The following is a 23,931-nucleotide window of genomic DNA, read 5'->3' on the forward strand; positions in this document are numbered from 1 at the left end:
CAAACTGATGCTGTGCATTCGCAGCGACAAATGAATGGGATTCATTTTATTCTTGTGAGGTGGACGAGGGTGGGGGTAAGATCAAAACAAAATGTGCCACATTAGCAATGCGTGTGTCTGCCTGTGTGTGTGTTTGTATTTGCCTCTGCATGTGTGGGTGGGTGTCTGCACACGGTGTCACTAAGCATTCTTGTCAGAAATCTGACCTTTTACGCCATACATAATTAAGGAGGGACTTTTTGTTTATTTTCTTTAGCAGCTTGCCGAGTCAAAGCCAGTATAATTAGATCACCAATTACCATTTAATTAATTTCAGTCTGAAGTCTCATTTTGTCTAGGCACTGGAGTGAGCCCAAATGGTGAGGCAAACAAAGGCAAGGCTATTACCAGCCTGTCTGGCCTATTGTTGAAGCCTCTCTGTGTTTATGGCCAGGGAATATGGATGAAACATGAAACAAAGCCTGCTAATCCACAGGAAGAGAAGTCAACACCGCAGCCCCGTTCTATTGATAGCATTGTGTCAGAAACACGCAAACCCAAGTGTAATTTATTTTGTTCATGATTTAGAATAACACATCTTCAGCTTCTGTTGGTGAGGATGTAGTCCACATTCATGCATCCATCCAGAAATCCAAATTATTTGGGCAGACTCTGCCAAAAAGGCAGAGTTCAGCCTTGCAAACATAAATACACATTGTGAGGATGTGGGCACAAGTCTGTTAAAATAGGAGATTTGCACTACACAAATGTCACTGGTTTTGTTTGGAGCAGTTTGCAACTTAATAATGAGAGGGGTGTGTGTGTGTGTGTGTAAAACAAGTTGTAATTTAAAATGAAATCAAAGGAACAGTGCCGAGTTCTGGGGATAGAGAGTTAAAAATGTGATTGGTAATTGGGCAGCTGAACAGAATTTACGTGTTTGCATAGAGTCAGATGTTAGAAACCATCATCACCTTGTCAACATTACGAGCAGAAATCACACATTTGATCCCTCGTAATCAACATGTGATGTCACAGATGAGATATTTCCAGCCCCACTGTCCTTTCTCCAGCTCTTTAGCTCTCTTTCTCCATTTTCTCTCTTCATTTTTCTTCTTCTCACAGTCTGAAGTCATGTTTAATTTGGAAAGTGGCCTCCTTCGGCAAATTAGCAATTAGAACAATTTTGCAGGAATATGTATATGTGTCATTAGTTTTCCTGCCAATTAATAGCTGGAGCAGGGGGTCAGGCTAGAATTTTCCACTTGACTGTTGCTCCAGTATGGAGGTTTGGCAGTTGGTTCGGAGCTGCCACAGCTGCTGGAAGCCATGCTATACCTTTGGAGCACTCGCTGTAATTAGTTTACCTTGTAGCCATTATTACTTAAATACCTCCTTCGCCCTAACCCACACATCCCATCCACAGACACAGACCTCAGTGATGAAACCAAGTATTCTCTACAGAAGGCTATGTGTGAAATACCATGTGTCCGTCTTTACCATTGGCCATCATGGCCCTCATAATGGAGGTCAGTCAGATACAGTAGTTAATCATCAGATCACCTCCATAAGCAGCTCCTAATTAGAGTCTTCACAATACAATTTCAGCTTATAATTAGCCCAGATTGGCTTCTTCCTCTGGCTGCCTTATTAGCGGGGCTGCTCAGCAGTAGGTGAGAATCACACTGTCATTTTTCAGAGCTGTACAGGCTGCCCTTCTTCCCTCCACAACTCAAAACTCATGGGTTACCATGCTGGAGACCCTCAGCGGGTAGATGAAGTGGAGGGGGGTGTTTGTCCAAATGGGACAAAAGCTCCAACAAAGGCGATGAAACAGAGAGCTGGGAGAAGGCCTGACATGGCAGCAAGAGAGGGAGGGAGGAGAGGTTTGAAGAGTGGGGGTGGTGCAGGAGCGGGGCTCCAGGGTTGTTTTCCAAACATTTAGCAACCGTTCATGGATCATCTCAGGGCCCAATTACAATTAAAGAGGAGGTATGCATAGTCAATGAGGCGGCTAAGACACGGGGGTAATTAGGAGACTAACTGAGCTCTGTCTGTCTGTCTGTTCTTCTAGCTCAACCTAGTGTCCAACGTCACGTTGTCCAAGTCGGCCCCAGAGGCCTCTCCTCCTCTGAGCCTTCCCCAGACCCCCACCACACCAACAGCACCGCTTACACCCCTCTCCCAGACCCATTCTGTCATCACAGCCACAAGCCTCCACAGCATGGGCCCTATGCGACGGCGATATTCAGAAAAGTACAACATGCCCATCTCTCCAGGTACTGCAGAATGCTCACACATAGTACTATATATACATGAAGCTGTCATCTGTTCTGCTAAATAACTGACGTGTTTGTTTTGTTACGTTAGGCTGTAACTTGTGTTATCGACGGCTGATAGGACACGAATGTTGACAATTGCACTTGTGTTTGCTCTCTGTGTACAGATATCAGTCAGAACAAAGAGTTTTACATGAATACAGACGTAAGACCACCATTCACGTATGCCTCACTAATAAGACAGGTAAGGAACTCTCACTGATTTCTTCTTTGTGATTTAGTGAATAAAAACTTTCAACTCCTCCGTCCGGCTGAAACTTTTGTCTACACACTCAGCAGTTAAGAAAAAAATGTTCATGTTTTGCTACATGTGAACACAATTTAGACAGAAGAATAGATAAATCATCTCGAAACGACTGCAAGAATGCATTCAGGATTCAAAACATGACAAAAATGTTTGATTAAGCATTTCAGTGACTGTAATTATTACCAAATTCATTTCACACAACAGTGGGGATGAACCTGTTTTAAGATGGCCAGTCAATTATCGCTCGACTGCAGTAATCTGGGATCTCAGGAATTAATCTGAGCGGTCCATAATTGCTGCCCTGTAATCTGCCTGAGAAATGTTTTCACTTGCCCTTCATTTACACCCGCAAAAGAAAATATATTCAAATCTGCCGTTTCGAATAAAAAGTGCATTACACTTCTAGGAACACTTTACATAGACGGGTTCTCGTTTGGTTTTTTTATGGGGGTTTCTTCAGGAGAACGCACACAAACCTGCATGCCTTTTGTGAATTATTAAATGTATTGTGAAGGGAGCAAAGCTGAAAATGTTTGTTTCTGTCATCCAGGCAATCCTCGAATCTCCAGAAAAGCAGCTAACACTAAACGAAATCTACAACTGGTTCACACGAATGTTTGCATATTTTAGGCGCAACGCAGCAACGTGGAAGGTAATTTTTTTTCTTTCTTTAATTCCTCCTAATGTCTTTAAACCAACACGGGAGAATAAAGAGTCATTGTGTAGATGTTAGGTGGACTTAAATGATAGTCGTGCATAATAAAATGTAAAAACAAAACTTAATCCAAATACATAACAATAGCCTACTTATTCGATTCAAATGAACCACCCTTTAAACAAACATGTGAACCAGACAGAGCAGGCCAGGGGAGGAATATATGCATTTGTGTAAAAAAATTAAAAAAAAAATTTTCAAAACAGTCACCCTGTAATGTGTGTGGATATTCTGATGGTGGGTGGCATTAGTTTAACATAGCAGTGCTCTGCCAATGACTCCTGGCTGAGCCCCTCACACTCACTTCAGAAGGGAACACTCTGTTTTCCACCAGGCCGCAAGCACACGTTCACACAGACACACACAAAACAACAGAACAGTAATGACTGGAGACAGAGAACGTGAGATTTGAATGAGAAAGGCAGTGATGAAGCAATGAAAGCCTTTTCTGAGCCACAGAGCAGCTCACACACACCACCATGCTGCTGCACTCCCGTCCCCCATCACCTTCCACACATACTGACAGCCTTTCCATAGGGGCACATTGGTGTTATAAACACTGGATTCCTCTCCGCACACACATTTAGAACATACACATGCACTCAGCATAGCTCCTGTAAAAAGGTCGACTTTCTGAATAATTTGGACTGAACCCTCGATTTATGTTCGAAAAGCCCTTTTTTTTCTTTCTCACTTTGTAATGGGAAATGCCGACGCAGAATGAGCCTAACGTTTTCTCATCAGTAACAAAGTAGTGATTAAAATGTTCAGTTTCTATATTTTGTTGGTGTAATTTGTTCTGATTGATCAGAAGAGGCAGCTTTAAAAAGATAAGGGAAAAAAGGGGATGTCTTAAGAGTATCGCCATGGAAATGAGTAAATATTTATGTGCTGTTTAAGTCATTTGAAACTTCAGACCATTTACTGCCCGTAACCCTCTGCTTTATTTATTGGTTTCATTCAAGTTTCATCCAGAGCCTGTCACAATATTTCTACTATGAAATGAATTTTTTCTTCCCATGCAGCCATGTTTACTGTACTGATAGAAACCCTTTTTTTCTCTCTTTGTTTTTACATCAACTGCAGAATGCAGTCCGGCATAATCTTAGTCTTCACAAGTGTTTTGTGCGGGTAGAAAACGTAAAAGGGGCTGTGTGGACAGTGGACGAAATAGAGTTCCAAAAGAGACGGCCTCAAAAGATCAGTGGGTAGGTTTGGCCCTGTTGAGCCCTGCCTAGCGTCTGTCTCAGCGCTGACTGATGGGAAGAGTCTGCTGCTGCTGCTGCTGCTCCATCTCCATTGTCTGTGTGCCATACCATCCAAAGTCCCTGCTTGCTTTGGCGTGCCTCCCCTTCATGCTTTTAGAAGCCTTTTGGTGATGCCTCATAACCCACAATGGCTTATTTTCATTTTGGTCCTCACCCTCTCCCCTCCTCCCTGTGTCTGTGTGTCTGTCCGTCCGCTGTCTTTCCTGTCGATCACTGCATCTGCATCTGGCTGTCGCCTCCCTCCTCCCGCTGGTTTGCTTTCCCAGGGTGCCATTCGCACCAACCTCTCCCTGCATAAGTGCTTTGTGAGAGTAGAGGATGAGTTTGGGTCCTTTTGGACTGTTGATGATGAGGAGTTTAAGCGCGGTCGCCACATACAGCGAGGCCGCCCTCGGAAATACGCCGTTGATGAGAACTTTGACGAGCTGCTCGTACAGTAAGCACTTCCGCCTGCCCTGCAAACTCCAGTGGTCCCTGCCCCACTTGCATGCCTCCATCCCTCCCCCTCCCCCCACCTCCCCTCAGTGTTGCCATCATGCTTTTTGTGTTAAGCTCGTCATCCATCATGCTTCCACAAGATCTGCCTCCATCAATCTGTTCTTCCTTCCCATGACATGCAAAGTGTTAGAGATAGTTGTGTGGTATTGTCAAGTGATTGAACGTCTTAGAACTGTAGCCTTAATATCCACATTACTACAGCAGTAAATTTGTTAAGTTCTTATACAAAGTGCATTGATTTCTTTTTATGAAATAAGATACTGTATCTGAGGAATGCATGCTAGCTGAGACACGAGTCTGTGGTTGTAATTGAATTTTTCTGTTTGCAGAAGTCCAGCCTTAGTGAAGAACATTCAGACCAGCTTGGGCTATGGTCCGACCCTCTCTGCTGCCTTCCAGGTAAAAAAGAAGTGACTTCATCTCAAGCTGCCTCGCTCAGAACTTTGAAAGGCAGGAAGGAATAAGCGTTTCACTGTGTCACATGCACGTAGTCTTTGTCTTTAGGATGATGTACTCGCATAAAAGAGTGATGGGAAACTGAGAAAGTGCTGACGACTGGCTTCCGTTTCACATTTAATGCTTCGGGCTTTGCTTTTCAGGCTTCAATGGCAGAAAACAACATACCTCTATACACTACTGCTTCCATTGGAAGTCCCACCCTCAATTCCCTGGCCAACGCCATCCGTGAGGAGATGAATGGAGCAATGGACCATGGAAACAGCAACGGCAGTGACAGCAGCCCGGGACGCTCGCCCCTGCCAGCTATGTGAGTGGCACACGCGCTTTCTATCTTCACCGCAGTCTGTGTAAGAAAAGTGAAGAGAGAGGAAAATTTTTTTGAGCTGCTTATTCCACTGAGACCAAAACTCTTCAAATAGACAAAAAGTAGTGCCAGTGCCCACCCAAAAGGCTCTAAAGTGACCTAATGCATGGCAATAGATCAAACAGAAGGGATCGCCAGAGGTACAATAAATAAAGTGGAGAGGGGGATATTGGGGTGGCGTGTGGGGTCACGGCCAGTGCTGTGGCAGGCCTCCCTGCCGAAAAGGAAACTCCACCTTTTCAAAGCTTCCATCACCAGAGCGGCCGGGAAGAGAAGACCGGAGCCCCTCTGTTATTTTAACAGCGAGTTTATGAACTCTCCTTTATGCGTCCTGCTGTCTGTCTGAGCCCCGCCATCATCGGCCCTTTCACTTTGTTAAAATATTTACAAAATGCCAGCACGCAGAGTGACACAGCTGCTGGCTCCGACAGTGCAACATGAGCCGCAACACATCTAGAAACGCCTCTGAAAGAAAAACAACACAAAAAGCATAATTAGTCTGGAGGACATCATCCAAGATTCTCATGTAGGAAAGTTGTGGTCGGCCTGGAAACCGCAGCTCCCCGTTCACTTGTTGTATGGGAGTGTCTGCTAAGTTGTTTGAAGCCTAAAATAATACAGCACACGCTGCATCGTTTCCAGATGTGGGGGCAGACCACCGATGTGCAGCAGGGGTAGACTCAGGGATGGCCTCCTGAAATGTCTGAGCTTGGGGGAAATTCTGCCTAAAAACAAAAAAAAGGTGCAGTAATAAGCTCCTGGCCAAATGGAGGAAAGTGCCATCCTTAATCACTGTGAACATAGCTCTGAGCATGGCTCTGGAACAGGAAAGGCAGAGACAGGATGGGTGTGCTGGCCTAAAGGCAGCCTGCTCTCCCTCTACCCCTCTGCTTCTATCTTTAGGCTGACAAAGCTCACGACTCCTTCTTCGTAATTATGTCTATAAGCTTTGTGCAAGTACAAAACGAGTTAAAACTGTGTTCTTTTGCTTTTAAAGAACTTTATTCTCTTATTAACAAAACACACCTGGCTCTTTACGTCTCTTTACGTCTCTTTATGTCTCTTTATGTCTGTGGATGGAGCATTTAATGCTGCGGTTAATTCAGTCCCTGGTTTTCTATACTGCTCTGACTTACCCTGTCCGAATGCGAGTCCATCACCGCTGTGTAGTAACATGTGCTGTCCACATGTGCCAGGGAGCTGCTGGTTGACAGGACACAGCTTTTTTACCACAGTGAAGAAACCAGAGCACTTCTCTTAAACAGCCAGATGAGAGTCAGGCATCCAGAGAAGGCTAATTATAAGCAAAGTGTGGAATCAGCATGCAGTTCAATGGCATAATAATAACAATTTCATGTCTGCCCCGCAGCCACAGAGTCAGACCTGAGGCAACAGCACTTGTGGAGTTACTTTGATGTGAAAATGATAGAAAAGCTGACTTTACTTTTCCCCCCTTTTTTATAATTTACACCAAAATATGTCAGCTCATTAGCATACGAGTGCTTCCATCACAATAGCTGCAAATCACACAAGACGTCCTGGTGTGAATAAATCAAATGTGGGCCGTGGTGATGAAGAATGTGCCAGTTGTCCCTTGTTGTTGTAGTAAATGAGCCCGGCGCCTCATCCTGACATCGCTCTACCTCCGCTACAGCAGCCTGGCACCGCAGGTTAGAGCGGCAAGTCCCCTGCAGCTGCTCATAATGTTTTTTTTTCCCTCTCTCTCTGCCACAGCCAGGCCTCCTCTCCCCCTGTGCTTTCTTCCTGCTCTGTTTCTGTAATGAGAAATTTGGCAGATCTCATCTCTTTAGTGGCTCTTTTGCCCAGGCTGTGAGCTGGAGGGGCGGGCGCTCATGTTTTTGCCTTGTTTACAAGTGACAGCGTTATTATTCTCATAAGGGCTCTGTTTCTTATCACGGTGTTGTGCCGAGTGCGCCGGTGCCGCTCTCCCCGCACGCCTTTCCTGCCAGCGCTTTTCTTCCCTTATTGACACTTGCTTGAAAATATGCATTAATTCTGGAGTTTAAAACATGTATGGTGGTGTCTGGTCGCTGTGTTTGCTTGAAGTTGATTAATGATAGAAGCCGGCTCGGGGTCGTCCTCTGGAGACCCGCCTCGCAGGTTGTGCATGTTAACGAGCAGGAAGAGGAACACACAGCGCGCCGCTGATCCTCCGCCACCAGGAGGCTGACAACGGCAGCCTCACTCGCTCCGCAGAGTCCATTCTCTCCTCTGCTCGTCTCACGTTGTTAATCTTCCTCATTTATCAATTCTAAGTGAATACCCTGTTGTCGGTTGCCATGAAAATAAAAAGCCTGCAGCTTTGCCGGGATTGGAATACCTCAAAAGAAAGCTGAAATTATCAACAGTGCCAGTGAGGCTCCCACTCACAGCCTCGCTGAAGCCAGACATTTGTTTTTGTTCCCCTGCCTCTTCCTTTCTAAACAGAATCGGCACAGCTCGTATCACCCTGGGCCCGATTGTGTGAAAGGTTGGAAAAGAATACGGAGGAAAGTTAAGGATAGCGGACTGTAAGTTTTTCTCCTCTTCTCCTTCTCCTCCAGGCATCACATCAGCGTTAAGGAGGAACCACTGGACCCCGAAGACCACGACGGGCCCCTCTCCCTGGTAACGACTGCCAATCACAGTCCGGATTTCGATCACCACAGAGATTACGATGACGAGCAGGGCCACGACGACATGCTGTAAGGCTAGCGCCGCCCACCTCCCTCCCCAGCCTCAGAGGCCGAGGCAGTCCGGGTCATTCGGGAGACAGAAACGCTCTGCAGATAACAAACACTGAACTGCAGTCTCAGCCACTGATGACAGCTCGCAAATGTCTCCAAGTTGACTTTTTTTTAGTGCCATTAAAATACATAGCAAGAACACACATGAGAAAACACAGATGCTGCCCCCACATGAGGGCTCTTTTTTCCCTCTGATTCCTTTCTACTTTTGATTTAAGTAGCGCTTAAAACGTGAAAACAAACTTTGTTTCTACTCATCTGTCGGACAGACTGTATTTTTTTTTTTTTTTGGTACGGGAGGGGGGGGTGCGACGTGTCCGTGCTATGGGATAACCCTTGCCACGCAGCCAGGACTGCAGACGGACTGCAGAAGAGGAGGGGGGAGGTGTTTGTCTCCCCCCCCCCCCCCCCCCCCCCAATTCCCTCTCTCAGACACACATCTGACCAGAAACTGAAAAGAGAGAGAGGGAGAATGACTGACGTTTAATTTACACCGTGTGTATGTGTGTACGTGCGAGAGAGAGCGCGAGTGCGGATTTCTGTTCATTGTCACTGCCTTCAACACTTCTCATTGGTTTAATCCCTTCTACGGCGGGAGGGTTGTTTTTGTGCTTTTGGTTTGTGTTTTTTTGGGGAGGGGAGGGGGGGTTTAAAAAGTTATGAAATATAACATAATGTGTCTTCTCCATCATTCAGTGCTGTTCTAGATGTCTTTTTGTTTTTGTTATTGTTTCTTTGAACTGATCAGACCTCATGCCCATGCTGTGGAGATTCTGTGTGGTCAGCACTTAATGATGAATGTTTATCATTTCTTTAAACACACTCACATGAAGCAGAATGTCGCATACCAACTAGTATTTTTCTGTCATTTATTCCTCAATCTTGCCACACACAAAAAAAACCACCACTCTGATGTGTAGCCCGCCCCCCACTCCACCCCACCCCAACCAGACCCCCCTCCTGCTCATGAAGTCCATTGGCAATGCACTACTCATAATGAAGGCTCTCTCCACGCATCAATGAAGTTTAATTTAAGATGCGAATGAATGACAGAGAAATCATGCAGGTTATGATTTATCCTTATGAAATTATACTTTAAAACAGCCCCTCACGGCCGAGCATGCTGAGCTGCAACAGAATTTCTGATCACTTACAAGCTCCGGGTTTTTTAAAGCAAAATGAAAATGTCAGGTGTGCACCAGCGAGATAATGATTTAGACCAACTAATTGTGATTCCTGAACACAACTGTCATTGTTAATCAAACGTGTCTGCTTTTCCCCCCTTTTTTTCCAAGCTGTAATTTCATTCAGGGCTCGGAGATAAACGTGCATTCCCTGTAGTTTTATTTGTATCACGCGCATGACTAGTTTTAAGTTTCGAGTGTTAATAATTGCACACCGGACGAACGGCTCATTTTCTTTCATTAAGGGAACAAATCCCCAAGACCTGCAATAAGCGTTGCACATTCCAGCATTTGACAGTCATCGTAAAAGGGCCCAAACATACAGCACATACCATTTTATGCGAAGGTGGATGCTTCGACGTTCGGTGTCGCCCAACAAAAGTCTGTTGGGAATCCACGGGAAAAACTTCCAGCTTTGCTGAGAAGTTACATTTTAGACATGCTGAATTTCAAGACTGCAATCAACCACTTTTAATCTTTTTATTTATTATTAGTTTTGGTATTATTTGATGTTTATTTGGCTTTTTACTTTTGTTAATGTTGTTGTTGATTTGTATTAATATCATTCTGTGCCTACCAAAGATAAACTACAAAGTCAGTGATGTGTTTTCCATGCAATAGCAGATCAGGCCAAATATCTCTCCTCCGTTCTTTCGGTAGCGGCGGTGTAGCCGGCGGCAGATTGAATCAAAGGGGGGGGAGGAAAAAAAACGCTCCTCGCACTGGTGTTTTCATTCATTGTTATTAAAAAAAACAGCAAACAAACAAAAAAACCAAAGGGGTGGAGCTGCATCGAGGTTTTGCAGTGACCAAATCTGAACGGGAGGCACCGACAGTCTGACTACACGATGACCAAACTAGGGAAACTTCTTATCTTTGGGCCAGTGAGCTGGGAAAAGGGAGCAGATGACACATGCAACATTAGAGCGTATGTAGATAAAACATATACCGGTTAAATGGGAAAAGCTTTGCAGAGAACAATGTGAAATGGATTCTGTGCTTCAACTGGACCACACAAATGATTCAGTGTTTCTCTTCTTTTATTCCTTTACCTGTGTGTATCATTTAAAATGATTGTATGCCACTTTTTTTTTTTTTTTAGGGATTTTTGTTGAGATTGGCAAGACTTCATGATTGTGTTTAGTTTCTGTCAACTTATTACTTTTTATATTAAAAAACACTCCTGTCAACTAATAAGCTGGGTACAAGGTACTTTATGGCAGTTATTGTTATTGTTATTATAATTTTTTTTCCTCTAACTTCACCGCTCATTAGCTAAAAAGGAAAAAGGGCAATCTGTGGCTTCCAGAAAATGTATTTAATATCCAGGCAGCTGTGGGATGGGTCAGTTACATCCAGGCTCAGGACCGTGAGAACAGGGGCCGAGCTCATCCACAACCCCCCACCCCCCAGTCAACCGGCTGGTTTGTTTGGTATTCAGAAAGGAGGGAAAAGTGCCGGTCGGTTAGATCATTCTCAGCATGTGTAGCTTGACATTACTAAAGATAACAGCATGAGAAAACCGTTAGGATGCATACCTCAGTTCAAACCTATAGGGAATGATTCAATTAAATGAGAAAAAATAAACATTTCACTCAGTTGCACTTAGTTGTGTGTCTTGCATGTGTAGTCTGATACTGTAGAGAGAAAATGACAAAAAAATAGAAAATGAAATTAGAGCTTGTTTATCTTAAAGGTTTCATCCTTTTTTTTTCTTTTTTTTTTAAAGCCAAACCAATCCAAACCTCAGGCCTTTTGTTCATGGAAATGTCACTCGGCTGTGTGTGAGTGTGTGTGTGTGTGTGTGTGTGTGAGTGTGTGTGTGGCACCGTTCATCCTGTCAAAGTTTGTTCTCTGATGTACTGATGGGTTGTTTTAAGGGCGTTCCAACATTAGGTTGTACATACATGTCGGTATAGCCTTTGCCCCCCCGCCCCAACACACCTTTTTTTAAGATCAAAAAATACATTTGTGTTATGTTTGCTTTATCGCTTTGTATTAACTATGAAATAGCTATGAGAAAAAAAACTGCTGTATGTATTGGAATAGCAAACTGTGCTGCAAATGTATTTTACTTAGTAATCCTTGCTTTAAAAAAAACAAAAAAGGAAAAAAAAAGACAAAAAAAAAGGAGTCACACAATCCATGCAGACGTCTGGGTGAGCTGGGCATGGCCAGGCTGGGGCACGGGGGATAATCTCAGATTTTGGATTACAAACTGTAATATAGAAAACAGACTTTTTCTCTGTTATCACTGACCTAAGCATTTTGTACAGATTCTTTTTTCCCTCTTTGTGTTAAGCTGTTTTTTGATACTTCCCTTTGACGGTCCAGCCGCTGCCTCGCGAGGCTGCGCGCTAAAGAAATACCTGCTCGAGTAAAATGGGGAAAAAACCCGACACTGGGCAGGACTGGTATATTTCCTCTACGAGACGGAGATATCTTGCATGACTAATCCCAGGGTCACGGAGATTTTAGGGGGGAGGGTGGGAGGGGTGGTTTAAGTGGTCAGTAGTAATATAAGGGTGTATCAATTTAATGATATTTTATATGAAATGAATAGGAAAAAAAGAAAAATATGCAGTGCCAAGATGTAAAGAATATTGTTAAATGCTGTCTTTTTTTTTTTTTTCTTTTTTTTTTTGGAGATTCATTTCACTTGCTCATTAAAAGATGTCCTTTCATGTCATGTAGGTTAAACACACACACACTCTTTGGTTAGCATCAAGATATTTATATTTTTTATCTCAAGTGGTCATTGTAAATGAGTTGAACCAAGCACAGCAGGCAGGTCAAAGGTCAGATGCTGCTGAAGACTCGGACCCTGCAAAATCCAGCTGCGTGGCATCAGACCTCCCCCCCACTCACACACACACACACACACAGCCAAAGTATATCACACACACTGGCACCCGAGCTAAAATGCCATTGTTTCATCCATCACCAACCATCCAGCCCGCTGTCATTCCGTCCCCCCCACCCCAACCCGTCTCTTTCTCCCACTCTCGCATCACACTTTGTTTCTTTCCAGATGGAGGGGGGGAGGGGGGTGCGCAGCCCAGGAGCTGTCACGGTGCTCTCATCCTGCGGCATCTTCTCTTTTTCTTTATCTTTCTTGGGGTTTTTTTTCTCTCGCTCCTTTTCTTTGAAGATGTACTCTGTAGTTTTCTTTTTCCTGTTTTGTTTTTTTGAAGAGAAATATTATTGCTCATCACTTCCATCAGTCTGTAACCTCCTCATCATTCCTCGTCTGTCTGATGCAGACCACTCTGTTGTAGTCGGTGGCGATGACTGACATGAGCATTCTAAACATGCAATAAAATGCTGGTTGTTCCGACCGTTTCTTCCAAGTCTCTCGTTGTGTCTGTCCGAGTGAGGGCTTTTATTTTTTTTACTGCAACGCATGCAGTTAAACTCACAGGAGCTAAAATGCAGAATCCAGCATCGCGAGCTCGCTCGAGACTGATTTTCGCACAACAACGTGAGCCACTGCATCAAATGAGAGTTTTTTTTTTACCGACACACATTCATGAAATATTTCCCCACTGCAGTTTTTGTCGCCCTCAGTACCTCTTTCCTCATTACTTCGGCCTGCAGGACAGTCCCACACAGACCCTGTTTGTGTCGTCTGCTGCAGGACTCTCATCCCAGCCTAAAACATTAAATTATCTCGTAATTAAAAAGAGACAGTTAAACTGTCTTTTTCCCAACAGCAATTTAGGTAACTGCATTTGATAAGCTATAAATTGCAACCGCATTAAAAAATCCCAGAAATAATAGCGATATGGATTTGGTGACAGGAGCTAATGCTGATGACCAAGACTCCTGGTCCTGGTGTTTTTACGACAGAGGTTGCGGGGCATGTTGGCCACTAAACAGGGGACAGAGATCAAGTCTAAGCACTTTTAATCTTGTGAAACAAGCAATTACAAATAGTTGCATTGATTTGTTAAAAAGCTTTAGGTGACATAAATCGTTTCTTGCTTAGCTTATTGCTGGAAATCATAAACGTCAAGTGCATTATTAATTAAGGCCTTTGAAAGACAAGATTTAATGGAAATGATATAAAATCACAAGCAACGTTTCTGCAGGTTGTATTTCACCCAAACGCGTCTGTGTTGTTTCCCCTCACGCTCATCGCAAGCGTTCAGATAACATAAAGTGATCACAAAGGTATCAAAAGTATTTGTGTTTAAAAAAAACCCACTTAACTTATAGAGGGGCATTAACATATGATATAATTATAGTCCATAAAGTCTGATGAAACACGGGGTGAGATATACTGCACTGTCACACCCATAAATCTGAATTTCTCTGTAGGCCGCTGGTAGACCACCGGCCCAGCGTTCACGTTTGAAGCCGTAAAATGAGCCTATGAGCACAGCGTTGTCTCAGTCACTCAAAGCCCTGGAGATCATTTGTGGTTTTATTTACCCAACAACAGGGATAGGAATGGAAATTTAACGACACAAACACAATGTGCTTCGTATTAAAAGACCAGAAAAAAGTCGTAATAAACATTAGAAAAATGCAGAAGATGTGACTACACGCTGGATATAAACACGCACAGTGATTAGCTGTGAAACCGTCAGGACAGGAGTGCTTTCAGCTTCCATTTGAATGTGGAAAAAAACACTTGTGATGAATCTCAAGTCAGCAGGCAATATGTGTCTCCAGGCAGGGTTGGGCAATACCACAAAATTTGTTTTTGATCCAATACCAACTAATAGCAGGAACAGATTCACATATATTGATACCACAGTGCGGTATTGTGTGGAGAGCAGAGCCATGTGTCATGTTCTAGAAAATTTCAGATTGCATTTTCACCACCGTTAAACATTTCCTTTCACTGGTAATAAATTGGTTAAGTGTGAAACCTCTGAACTGCACATTCATATCTTCAGCGCAGGGGTGATGGAACGTGGCTTTTCCTTTTGGTGGCTGCTGCACGAAGTTATGAGTTTGTTTTGTGCACACTTGCGTGTGTGTGTGTGTGTGTGCGCGCGTGCGCTCACGGCAACGAGACACTGAAAATGATTCAGAAAATTTGCAGAAAGGATGTCGGGCCTGGCGTTATTAGAACAGGTGGACTGTAGCAGCAGATTTTGTTAAGATGTTTGAAGTGACGTAGCTGGATTGTAGAAACACGATTGTCACACACCCGGGACTAATCAAGACTGGATGGCGCTGCTTAAAAAGCTCAAATATGTGTGAAGTGGTGCTAGAGAAACATGAACAGCTGAAACTTTGTTTGACAAATTAATAACTAAAAACTATTAACTAAATTCAAATATAATACTTGAATCTCCTTTTGTTGACCCGCTTAAACCCTAACCATCTTCACCATCTTCACCATCATCTTCCATCTCTTTGTTCTGCTCCTTGGGAGGTTTCTATCAAAACTTGGGCAAAAAACTATCTCGATCCCAAGTGAGGTAAGTCAGAAAATGACTCAAACTTCATTAACAGATTACTGTTAATTTCTCTCATTAATCACAAATGATGCTATTTAACCCCACAGACATGCTCTGTTGCTCTATCCTGCCCTACAGACAGAAGACAGATCAGTCACATTGTTTAGCCCGGTTAGATTGCGAAAAAACAAACGCGGATGGCTGCTGTTCACTTTATTCTAATTACAGCACGGCACTGCCTCAAATAGTCAAAGCTGGCACACTCCCAACATTGCAGTGAGGCAATTAGCAGTCCTGCAGTGTTTGTTATTCATGGTTTGATGTAAAAAATTTGTTTATTAAGATGGGCTGCAGGCGCTGGTGTGCAATAGACCTGCTTGTAATTAGATTCCAATTATTTGTCTGTTTCTGATATTGTAAACTGGCACTTACCACATCAGTTAAATTGACACACTGCACTGCTTGGTTTACTCGGTAATTAAAATGTGTTCTGTTAATTAGATGATGACCACTTTATTCCAGGGCTCTTGTGTTTGGGCTCCTCGGCGGCTCACTGTTTGGATCATGAGTTGCCAGACGCTTCCCTAATCAGCCCTTGTTTTGTTTCAATTACCACCTGCTGTTCAAAAGGCATGCCTCGCTGCCCCCCACCCCTACACGCACACACCCAGCATGCACGCACACAAACACAACAATACCACCAGGCTTGCTTCGCTACCAGCTCCAACACAACAAACAGCAATTCGCAGCTGGGCCTGCTTTCTTCTTTATTAGAAGGCACAGCTAGGTTTCAAAGAGAGTTTGAGCAATTAAAACGGAACTAAAGGAAGATGAAAGTATAAAGGTTATCACATCAGTTAGCGGGCCTCGTGCGAGTAGCCAATGGTAATTACACTCATTGGGTAAATAGCTTGGATGCTCAGATGTCTCCTTCTCTTGGTAACAGAAGGTTAAGGGTGGGGGAGCTGTTATATCCACTGAAGGCTTTGCTAACTGGAGATGACCACCACTGTAATTCAGGTGCTGTGATGATCGTGGATGCACTGAATGTAGGGGCACTGCTGGTTAAAGATACGGATGCTGATGTTGTTATAGCAACCTCAATCCCCCCCCCCGAACAACATCTTTTCTTTGAAGCTGTGGACTGCATTGACCCTCCACTCTTAGTAAAATTGTTTGTTAAGTGTTATTATCACAGCACAAGTTAAAAACTGTAGTGCTGCTACAGCAGTGGATGCTAATATATATGAGATCTGAATATTAGCGAGTACTACCCAGACTCCTTTTTTTTTACTCTTCGGTCTGTGTGATGTCAGTGATGTGTGTGATACTACGCTTAATGTGGACACAGCTCTGGCTGTGAGCGCTGAAGCTCCGCCCACCTGTTGTTCATCGTGGTGTCTGAACAGCCAGTCAGGAGAAAGCTGGATTAAGAGGAGGGGGTGATGTATTAACAGGGCTTGTTAGAAACAAAACTGAGGGGCTTCTTCAAGGCCAAGTATAAAATTAATAAGGCTTAACTAATGATGCAAAGCTACTCTAGCAGAATCCAAGAATAAAACACACAGAGCTGAAAATGAGCCTAATAGTTCCAATTTAATGCAAAACTCTAGTAATGTGTTCCATTTTTATTTTAGATTTTTTTCTTCTTCAAATTGCAGAAAATACCAAACTTATCAATAAAGCAATTGTGCAAACAGTCACTGTCCACACATCCAAAGCCTGATAAACCCATATTTGAAGTACAGACTGCATATCATTGACGTAGCTGTAAAATAAGGTTTGGTTGGGGTGGATGTAGCTCAGGAGGTAGAGCAGATCATCTACTAATTAGAAGGTTGGTGGTTCAATCAAATCTTTGTCATGACTGTTATGCATTGACAACTAGACACATTATGAGTGTGTCCTCAGTTCAGATCCACCCTGTGCACAAGTCTGGGCTTCAAAACTGGACTTGCCAAGTTGAGGTGGTTCCCAAACTTCTTCTAGCATGGACTCACTTCAAAAGCAACAAAAGGAGTACCCTCTGTCTTCACCAACTGTATATAAATCCTCAGCTGAAAGAAGTCCCAAACAAAACTGGCCTTCAATCCAGTCTCTGTAATGTTTGCAGAATGTTTACAGCGCCGTGCCGGTTGGGGAAATTACTCAGCGTTTCTTTTTTTAACCATATGTTTGTGTGTTACTTGATTAACAACTTCAGTGGGAACCAATGGACTGGAGGCTGTGTGCCACATAGAGAGCAGGGCAGCGAGAGACTGCTCTCCCGTGAAATCTGTTTACATTAAAGAGGGAAAAAAACTCAGAGTCTGGAGTTATTATTATAGATGGAAATTAGAAAGCGAGGTGATATTGTTAGAGCCGCACAGTTCACATGAAGAAAAATGCGGGGTGGATGGATAGGTCCACAAAACACCGAACTTAAACAAAAGAGGCCACTCTGCGTTCAATAAAAGCTTTAATGGATATTTATTTTTAATCACAACTGATGAAAGTGCATCAATTATCATAATCGTGTTGATAAAAATGCTTTCTTCTCTGAAGCTAATAAAAATGTTCCCCATTTTATAAAGTTTCCTAACCTCTTAACATCCACCGATGACCCATCTAGGGTTAGGGTTAAGTTTTGTTTTCACTAAGGCTAAATATATTGTGGCATTGCTGACTTCCCCTAAAAAGATTTTCTATTTGGTTCTTCAAGAAAGGTGAAAATATTAGAAAAGCAGGCAGATATCACCAAACCCTACACTTAACCCTGATCTTAGATGGGTGCCAATGATCTGGTGAATGTTAAGAGCTCTAAGGACTTTTACAGAACGCCAAATTTTCAAGCTTTTACACTGTGCAGATCCTCCTTGCTCCACCAATCATAATTTGGCTGCAAGTCTTGTTTCCAGTTTAAGAGTATTAAGTGTCTGGCTAGCAGCTCCTTGTTAAGTGGGATACCAAAAACAGGAAGAAAAAAAATAGATCTAAAGCCATCAGTACCTTGTATTTTTGTACTGTATCAAATATTTGAGCTTAAAAGTTTATCATTTTGGGGTCTGATTGCTACTTATAGTTGACCAATTCTCTTAAAATCACAAAATAATATATTTCAGACAGTCTAGTGTTATTAGAGTGCATTTCATTAGATTTGCTTAGTTCTTGGAAGAATGAAAACTTCAGGTCAACATTTATCATCATTCCATTTTTAATTTTTTGAGGTGAAATTGAGTCAGCAAGCGTGTCTGTGTGTTTAGACTGGACTCCAGCGTAGTAATTGAACACTCCACCCCGGCGATGTGGAGCAGCTGCAGAGTGCAGAGCCTCAGGTTTATCCTCATGTGCTGTAAACAAAGTAACTGCAGTGATGAACTGCACTGCGGGTTCACCCTCAGCTCCAGTCTCGACCGTCTGACCTGCTCGCGTCCCAGCGTCCGGCCTTATTGGAACAAATGTTTTGTTTAAATAATTGAAGGGATGCAAAATAACATGAATAATTACTTGCCTGCACAATTTGTGTCACAGCGTATTAGCGGAGATGCGCCCGTGCTTGATTTGCTGGAGCTTGAAACCAAAAAAACAGAGCTTTGACTGTTTGTTTGGTTTGTTTGCAGGCTATGTTGGAGCTAAGCTTTCTAGGGTGCAGAACAAATGTTTCGGATTTGGGGGATAAATGCTGTCATCGAATAGTTGCTCGAACAACACATCCTTCAACTAAACACTCGTATTGTTTGTTTTTTCATATTGTTTGACATGAGTGAGAGACGAGTGCTGCTGAGATATCATGCAAGACGTTTTCTATTTCAAAAGGAGAAAAAGAGGTTGGAGGTAAGTGGAGGGTGGAGAAAGCGTACACGTGTAGGTCAAGTTTCACCTTATTCCTTTCCAATATTAAACACATTTAAAAAAAGGAACATTTTCTAGGTCATCTACGACATAACAACGGTGATAGTTCAGTTATATAGTGTAGGGAAATTGAATTCTCTTCGTATTTTTAGAAAACGGATGAAAAAAGTTAAGTGCAGTGCTAACAAGGAAGCTAGCAACAGCAACTGTTAGCTTAGCACAATATCTGAAAATAGGTAGAAAAACGTATTTTTAGATATCGGAAGGATTCGAGATCCTTGTTCCTTCGTTCAGAAGCTGCTGCTTTGCCCTGTTTCCTGTGTTTGTGCTAAACAATGCTAAGCTACCCTAAGCTACATCATTGCTTCCATGGGCTCGGCGTCAGTCTGCCCATATAACTTTGCAACATCGAGGATAAGTTGCATTAGTTTAAAGTAGCTTGCTAATGTAGCGATGTAGCTTGCCATCGCCAGTGTGTGAATGTGTGTGTGAAGGGAGGAAGACTGAATGTAGTGTAAAGCGCTTTGGGGTCCCTAGGAACTAAGTAAAGCGCTATACAAATACAGGCCATTTACCATTTTTTACCATTTTATTTATTTTTAAATGACAAACTGCCAACATGCCATGTCATCTCTGGCTGCCACATCCTGATCCTGGATCTGCCGTAGGCTTCTTCCTGCTAAAAGGGAGTTTTTCGTTCCCACTGTCAGAAGTCCCAAAAATTCAGAGAAAACAGGTTTTACATTGCCCAAACACTCCCACCGTGACAACTTTGAATCCAGATCCCAAATCCTAGCAAACTATCGAATCCAAGTCCCACCCTCCAACACACCTGGCAAGTATAAGTGCCAGAAACCAAATGTCCTCAGAGGTCCTAACTGCATTCTGCTGGTCTGCTGACAGATTTAGTTGAAGAGCAGTGTATTATTGCAGACAGTAGACCGACTGCATTTGGCCTCATTCTGTATTTCTATTCACTTCCATCTTGCTGTGATTCCAGTATGGGTTTATGCTCTCCTCCTCCTCCTTTTTTCCCTCCATTTCTTTAAAAAAAAAGCTATCATTTAAACATGTCATGGGCAGTGTTTACCTGCAGTGAACCTTGATTGAGGAAGCCTGTGACTTTACACTGATGCCCTTCTAATCTCTATGACTGGCATGCTAATTTCTCTGACGCTGCCATTCAAAACACAAACATGAAATGTTGGTTTTAGAACTGGGAGACCTGGTAGAGTGAATTTCAAGTGCTTATTCAAATATTTCATTAAAATGTAAATTTTTACAACACCGTACGTCTGGCTGTGCACAAGGCATGACTTAAGAAGTTATGAAGTTATAGCAGCATTTCTCTCTCTGATGCCAATTAACTGCGTATGGGGTGGGGGGTCTGATGGGAGGGGACCGGGGCTTAATGTCCTTACCTTGTTTTATCGCCGCATAACAGCGCGCCAGCAAACGCATCGCATGCAACAGGATTTTCAGATATTGACAGCTGAGATTGGAGGCCTGGACGGAAAAACGAAAGAGTGCATCAAACAGGAAGCCTCCTGAAGATTGGTGGTTAATCAATTCTCTTATCTCTCTCAAAGTGCAAATGAAGTGATTAAAATTAAGTTTAGTTCAGGCCACACAGCCAGCTGCTGGACGTGCAGCTTTATCTCTCCGTCAAGGCTGGAAAACATCTCTGAGGTTCAGTCGGGGTGATACGTGGATCTTTATTGTATGTTGGAATGCATATACTCAAATATCTTCCTTTAAAAACCAAAGAGTAAACTCTTCTCACACATTTGTTTATTTATTTCACAACACACGTAGTGGGCTTATTGAAGAATAAAATCATTTGGCCTTACTGGACGAGTTCAGTAGATCTTCAGTAATCCATCAGCTGGCTCTTTTAACTTTAAGTTAATTCTTATAATCAGATGAATTACTGAACCAGGCATTTTGATAAATAATGTTCATGTTTAACCTCCTGCACCAAGAAATAAGGATTTCTCCACAGCCTTTTCAAATGTACTTTTTTTTTAATTCACAAAACTTAATTTGTCAGAAAAAAAACTTTAAGTGAAGTGTCAACTTTCCATAAGTGCTCTTTCATCTTTAAGGCAGTTATGCTTTTAGTGACGGATGTGTGCTCCTCACGCACTCATGCTAATTGAAATTTTATTGACTAAAGTAAATTATATATGTTGTATGCACATCACCGTACGTATACTTCTTCGATCCTGTTATGTCTGCAGTCAGCTCCTCAAACTCAACCCTGTATTTTAACATACAACAAACAAACTACAAAGCTAATAATCAGTGACGTGGGATTAAGCGTTGGGGTATTCATCATCAGCGGCCATGACTTGGAGTGTGCAGCTGAAACTGTTATGAAGACCATAACTGAGGAGCTAGCGATGGGCTCAGACACTCAGCATGAAGATAATAAAGAGTTAAAATATATAGCTGGGCAGGTTTAAGTTTGTTTTGAAACATGCTTCACACGCATAAAGCCATTTTCCTCATCAATCACTTATTCATCATCTTTAAGTGTGCGCCTGTCACAAGATGAATCAATGAATAAACAGTGGCATGTTGACATTTAGAGTGTCTATGTAGCTTATACTTTGTAGCCCCCCCCCCACACACACCTACTGCATCAGACGCCGAAACTTCAGCGAGGAGCACCTCCGGGCTCGTATCGCTTGAGGTTCTTCGCTCTCTCCCCTTTTATTTCTTTATTTATTCTCTCATTTTTTAACTTGCAGGGTGGGTGGAGGGGAGTGGGGTGGAGACAAAACGGTTGCAGGTGGTGATGAAAATAAGAGCCATCCATCATTATTTATTAGGCATGAAAAAGATACACAATAATGTAATTTAATCTCTCAGCAGACAATTATTTCCACATATTGATAACGCAATGCGAAAAGTGCCATGAATCCTAATATGATGTTTGCTTTTATTGGTGTATGATACAACCAGAACAAATAATGTAATTGTATCAGCCAGAAAATGTGATTATTTGCACATGCTAACATTATAATACCAATCTGCCGCAGACAATGGTATCATATTATTTTGCTGTGCTTAACTAGTTACAATTTGCATTAAGTTATTATGTCTGGGTGGCAATAAAGACGGCTCTGTCTCCCTCCGGTCGCCGCTTTTCTTAGTTTCTCATTACAGCTTGGTGACGATTTTTAGAAGCTTTCGACTCCAACAGCCGGCGTGATTTTCTGATTTAAAGGGGGGAAACTTTCACATGGTGTTTAAATGCGATTGTTTATACACATCTATATAGCTACTCCCACCCCCATGTGAGCAGCAGCACTCTTTATCTATTTTTTTTGCATGCTGCTTCAAGCACAGGTGACTCTCCAGTGCTCATCCAGCCTGATCTGAGGTTAAAGAAAGTGGCACAATAGACACAATTACTATGCAAATGATGGGTGCCCGAAACAAAAAAACACCTTTTGCATTAAAAAGTAAAATGCTTTAAATATTTGCATATAGGTGCCTCGATTTGGTTATTCGCATCAACATCAAGACGATTAACATTAATGAAGGAGCGGCTTGATGCACCGACTGTCAGGCCACATCAGGCCACCTCTGCAACCTCCTCTGTGTTTTGCATGGCGAGGCATTCACGCCATAGTGAACTAATGACCAAGTCGGCCTGTGTAAAATTAGACCGTGCGTCTACACAAGTGTCTCTCTGACATTAGGAGAATGTTTTATTGATGAGTCATTATTAGCAGTCCAGCAGTGAGGTGAGCTCGATCCATGCCGAAGATGCAAAGTGTTATAATAAAAAATGCCTGCTTAATTATTAATACTCAAAACCTAATCCATCTCTGCACAAAGAATATGTACATATTTTAGTGTCTCATTTGAATTTTTGCAACAAACACACACCTAAAAACCATTAGATGGCCGTGGTAATGACAGGTTTAAATGGGCTGTTTTTTAAGAATTAATGTGTTACTGCCAGTGCACGGCCTGAGCTGAAAGAAAGAGGTCTTCCTGTTTATTCTGTTGCAGAGCGCGCAGCGTCCCACTGCAACGTCCCCGTAGAGAGGCGAGGCGAGCACACACTGTGTGAAGGCGTCATTCTGCACCGGAGGGTAGAGGAGTGTTTGCAAGTCATTAGTGGTTTGTAAATGATATTTGTTCCCATGTGACATATCATTTGAAATGGTTTCCTAATAATAACACCCACTGATAATAAAATAAGAGGGCCCTCATGTTGTGATTATGCTTTTCATAAATTTGGACTGGAAAGAAAAAGCACAGGGAGACATTTCAATATGAAAAAGAGCTCGAGATATTGATATTGACGCGAGCTCGGATGATACCCTGAATGGCAGCTCAGCTTCGGTTTGACCGGCCGGTGGAAGCTGGAAGAATTTTCAAAATAAAACCTTTTTGTTTTAGCCTGGCTCGGCTTTGCTGTGAATAGAGAGCATCTTTACGCTAAAGCTCTCTGTTCTGTGAGGAAAAAAGGAAAAAAAAAGCTTGAACCGTTGCCTCCTTTCTTAATGACTCCTGACAAATACCCTGTCTTCCTGCGGTGCGTTTCCTGTTCGCCACAGCACAGAGCCGAGACAACTTGGCACGGGACGCAGCGCGCCTGGTGAATAGGGAGCCACGCTGTCGCTCCAACACCGTTCGCCTTGTATTTTATGAAATGAACGAGTGGCTCGGAGATCAATAGGCCCCTGCGGTGAATGCGAACAACGCCGCTGGGTCCTTATCAGGGCCCCGCTGCCAATCTGTGGCAAGCGAAGCCTGCACCTTCCCTGGATACACCATTGGTCTTTGAAATTAAAGTTGACGCCTGTAATCCAGGGAAATGGTCCCTCTACTCTCGCTTAACACCGGTTTAGTTTCACCCCAGCTGA

At 42.9% G+C, this 23,931-nt stretch overlaps 1 protein-coding gene across 18 annotated transcripts in view; it reads left to right on the forward strand.

The window, feature by feature from the left end:
• The window catches only part of foxp1b (forkhead box P1b), a 147,131-nt gene extending 138,114 nt beyond the window's left edge, over positions 1–9,017 (forward strand). For 14 of the 18 annotated variants that reach the window (XM_080891489.1, XM_080891493.1, XM_080891491.1 and 11 more), the window contains 7 exons: positions 2,054–2,258; positions 2,426–2,502; positions 3,116–3,217; positions 4,815–4,984; positions 5,376–5,445; positions 5,646–5,812; positions 8,434–9,017. In XM_080891489.1, the coding sequence (XP_080747615.1) occupies positions 2,054–2,258; positions 2,426–2,502; positions 3,116–3,217; positions 4,815–4,984; positions 5,376–5,445; positions 5,646–5,812; positions 8,434–8,578 (936 nt within the window). In that variant the 3' untranslated portion in view covers positions 8,579–9,017. Of the gene's footprint in view, positions 1–2,053; positions 2,259–2,425; positions 2,503–3,115; positions 3,218–4,366; positions 4,489–4,814; positions 4,985–5,375; positions 5,446–5,645; positions 5,813–8,433 lie in introns of those variants that run through there. The other 4 variants (XM_080891485.1, XM_080891486.1, XM_080891487.1 and 1 more) reach the window with 2 other exon arrangements.
• The last annotated feature ends 14,914 nt before the right edge of the window (positions 9,018–23,931 follow it).

Source organism: Rhamphochromis sp. 'chilingali', assembly GCF_963969265.1.
Source record: "Rhamphochromis sp. 'chilingali' genome assembly, chromosome: 9".
Taxonomy (NCBI): Eukaryota; Metazoa; Chordata; class Actinopteri; order Cichliformes; family Cichlidae; genus Rhamphochromis; species Rhamphochromis sp. 'chilingali'.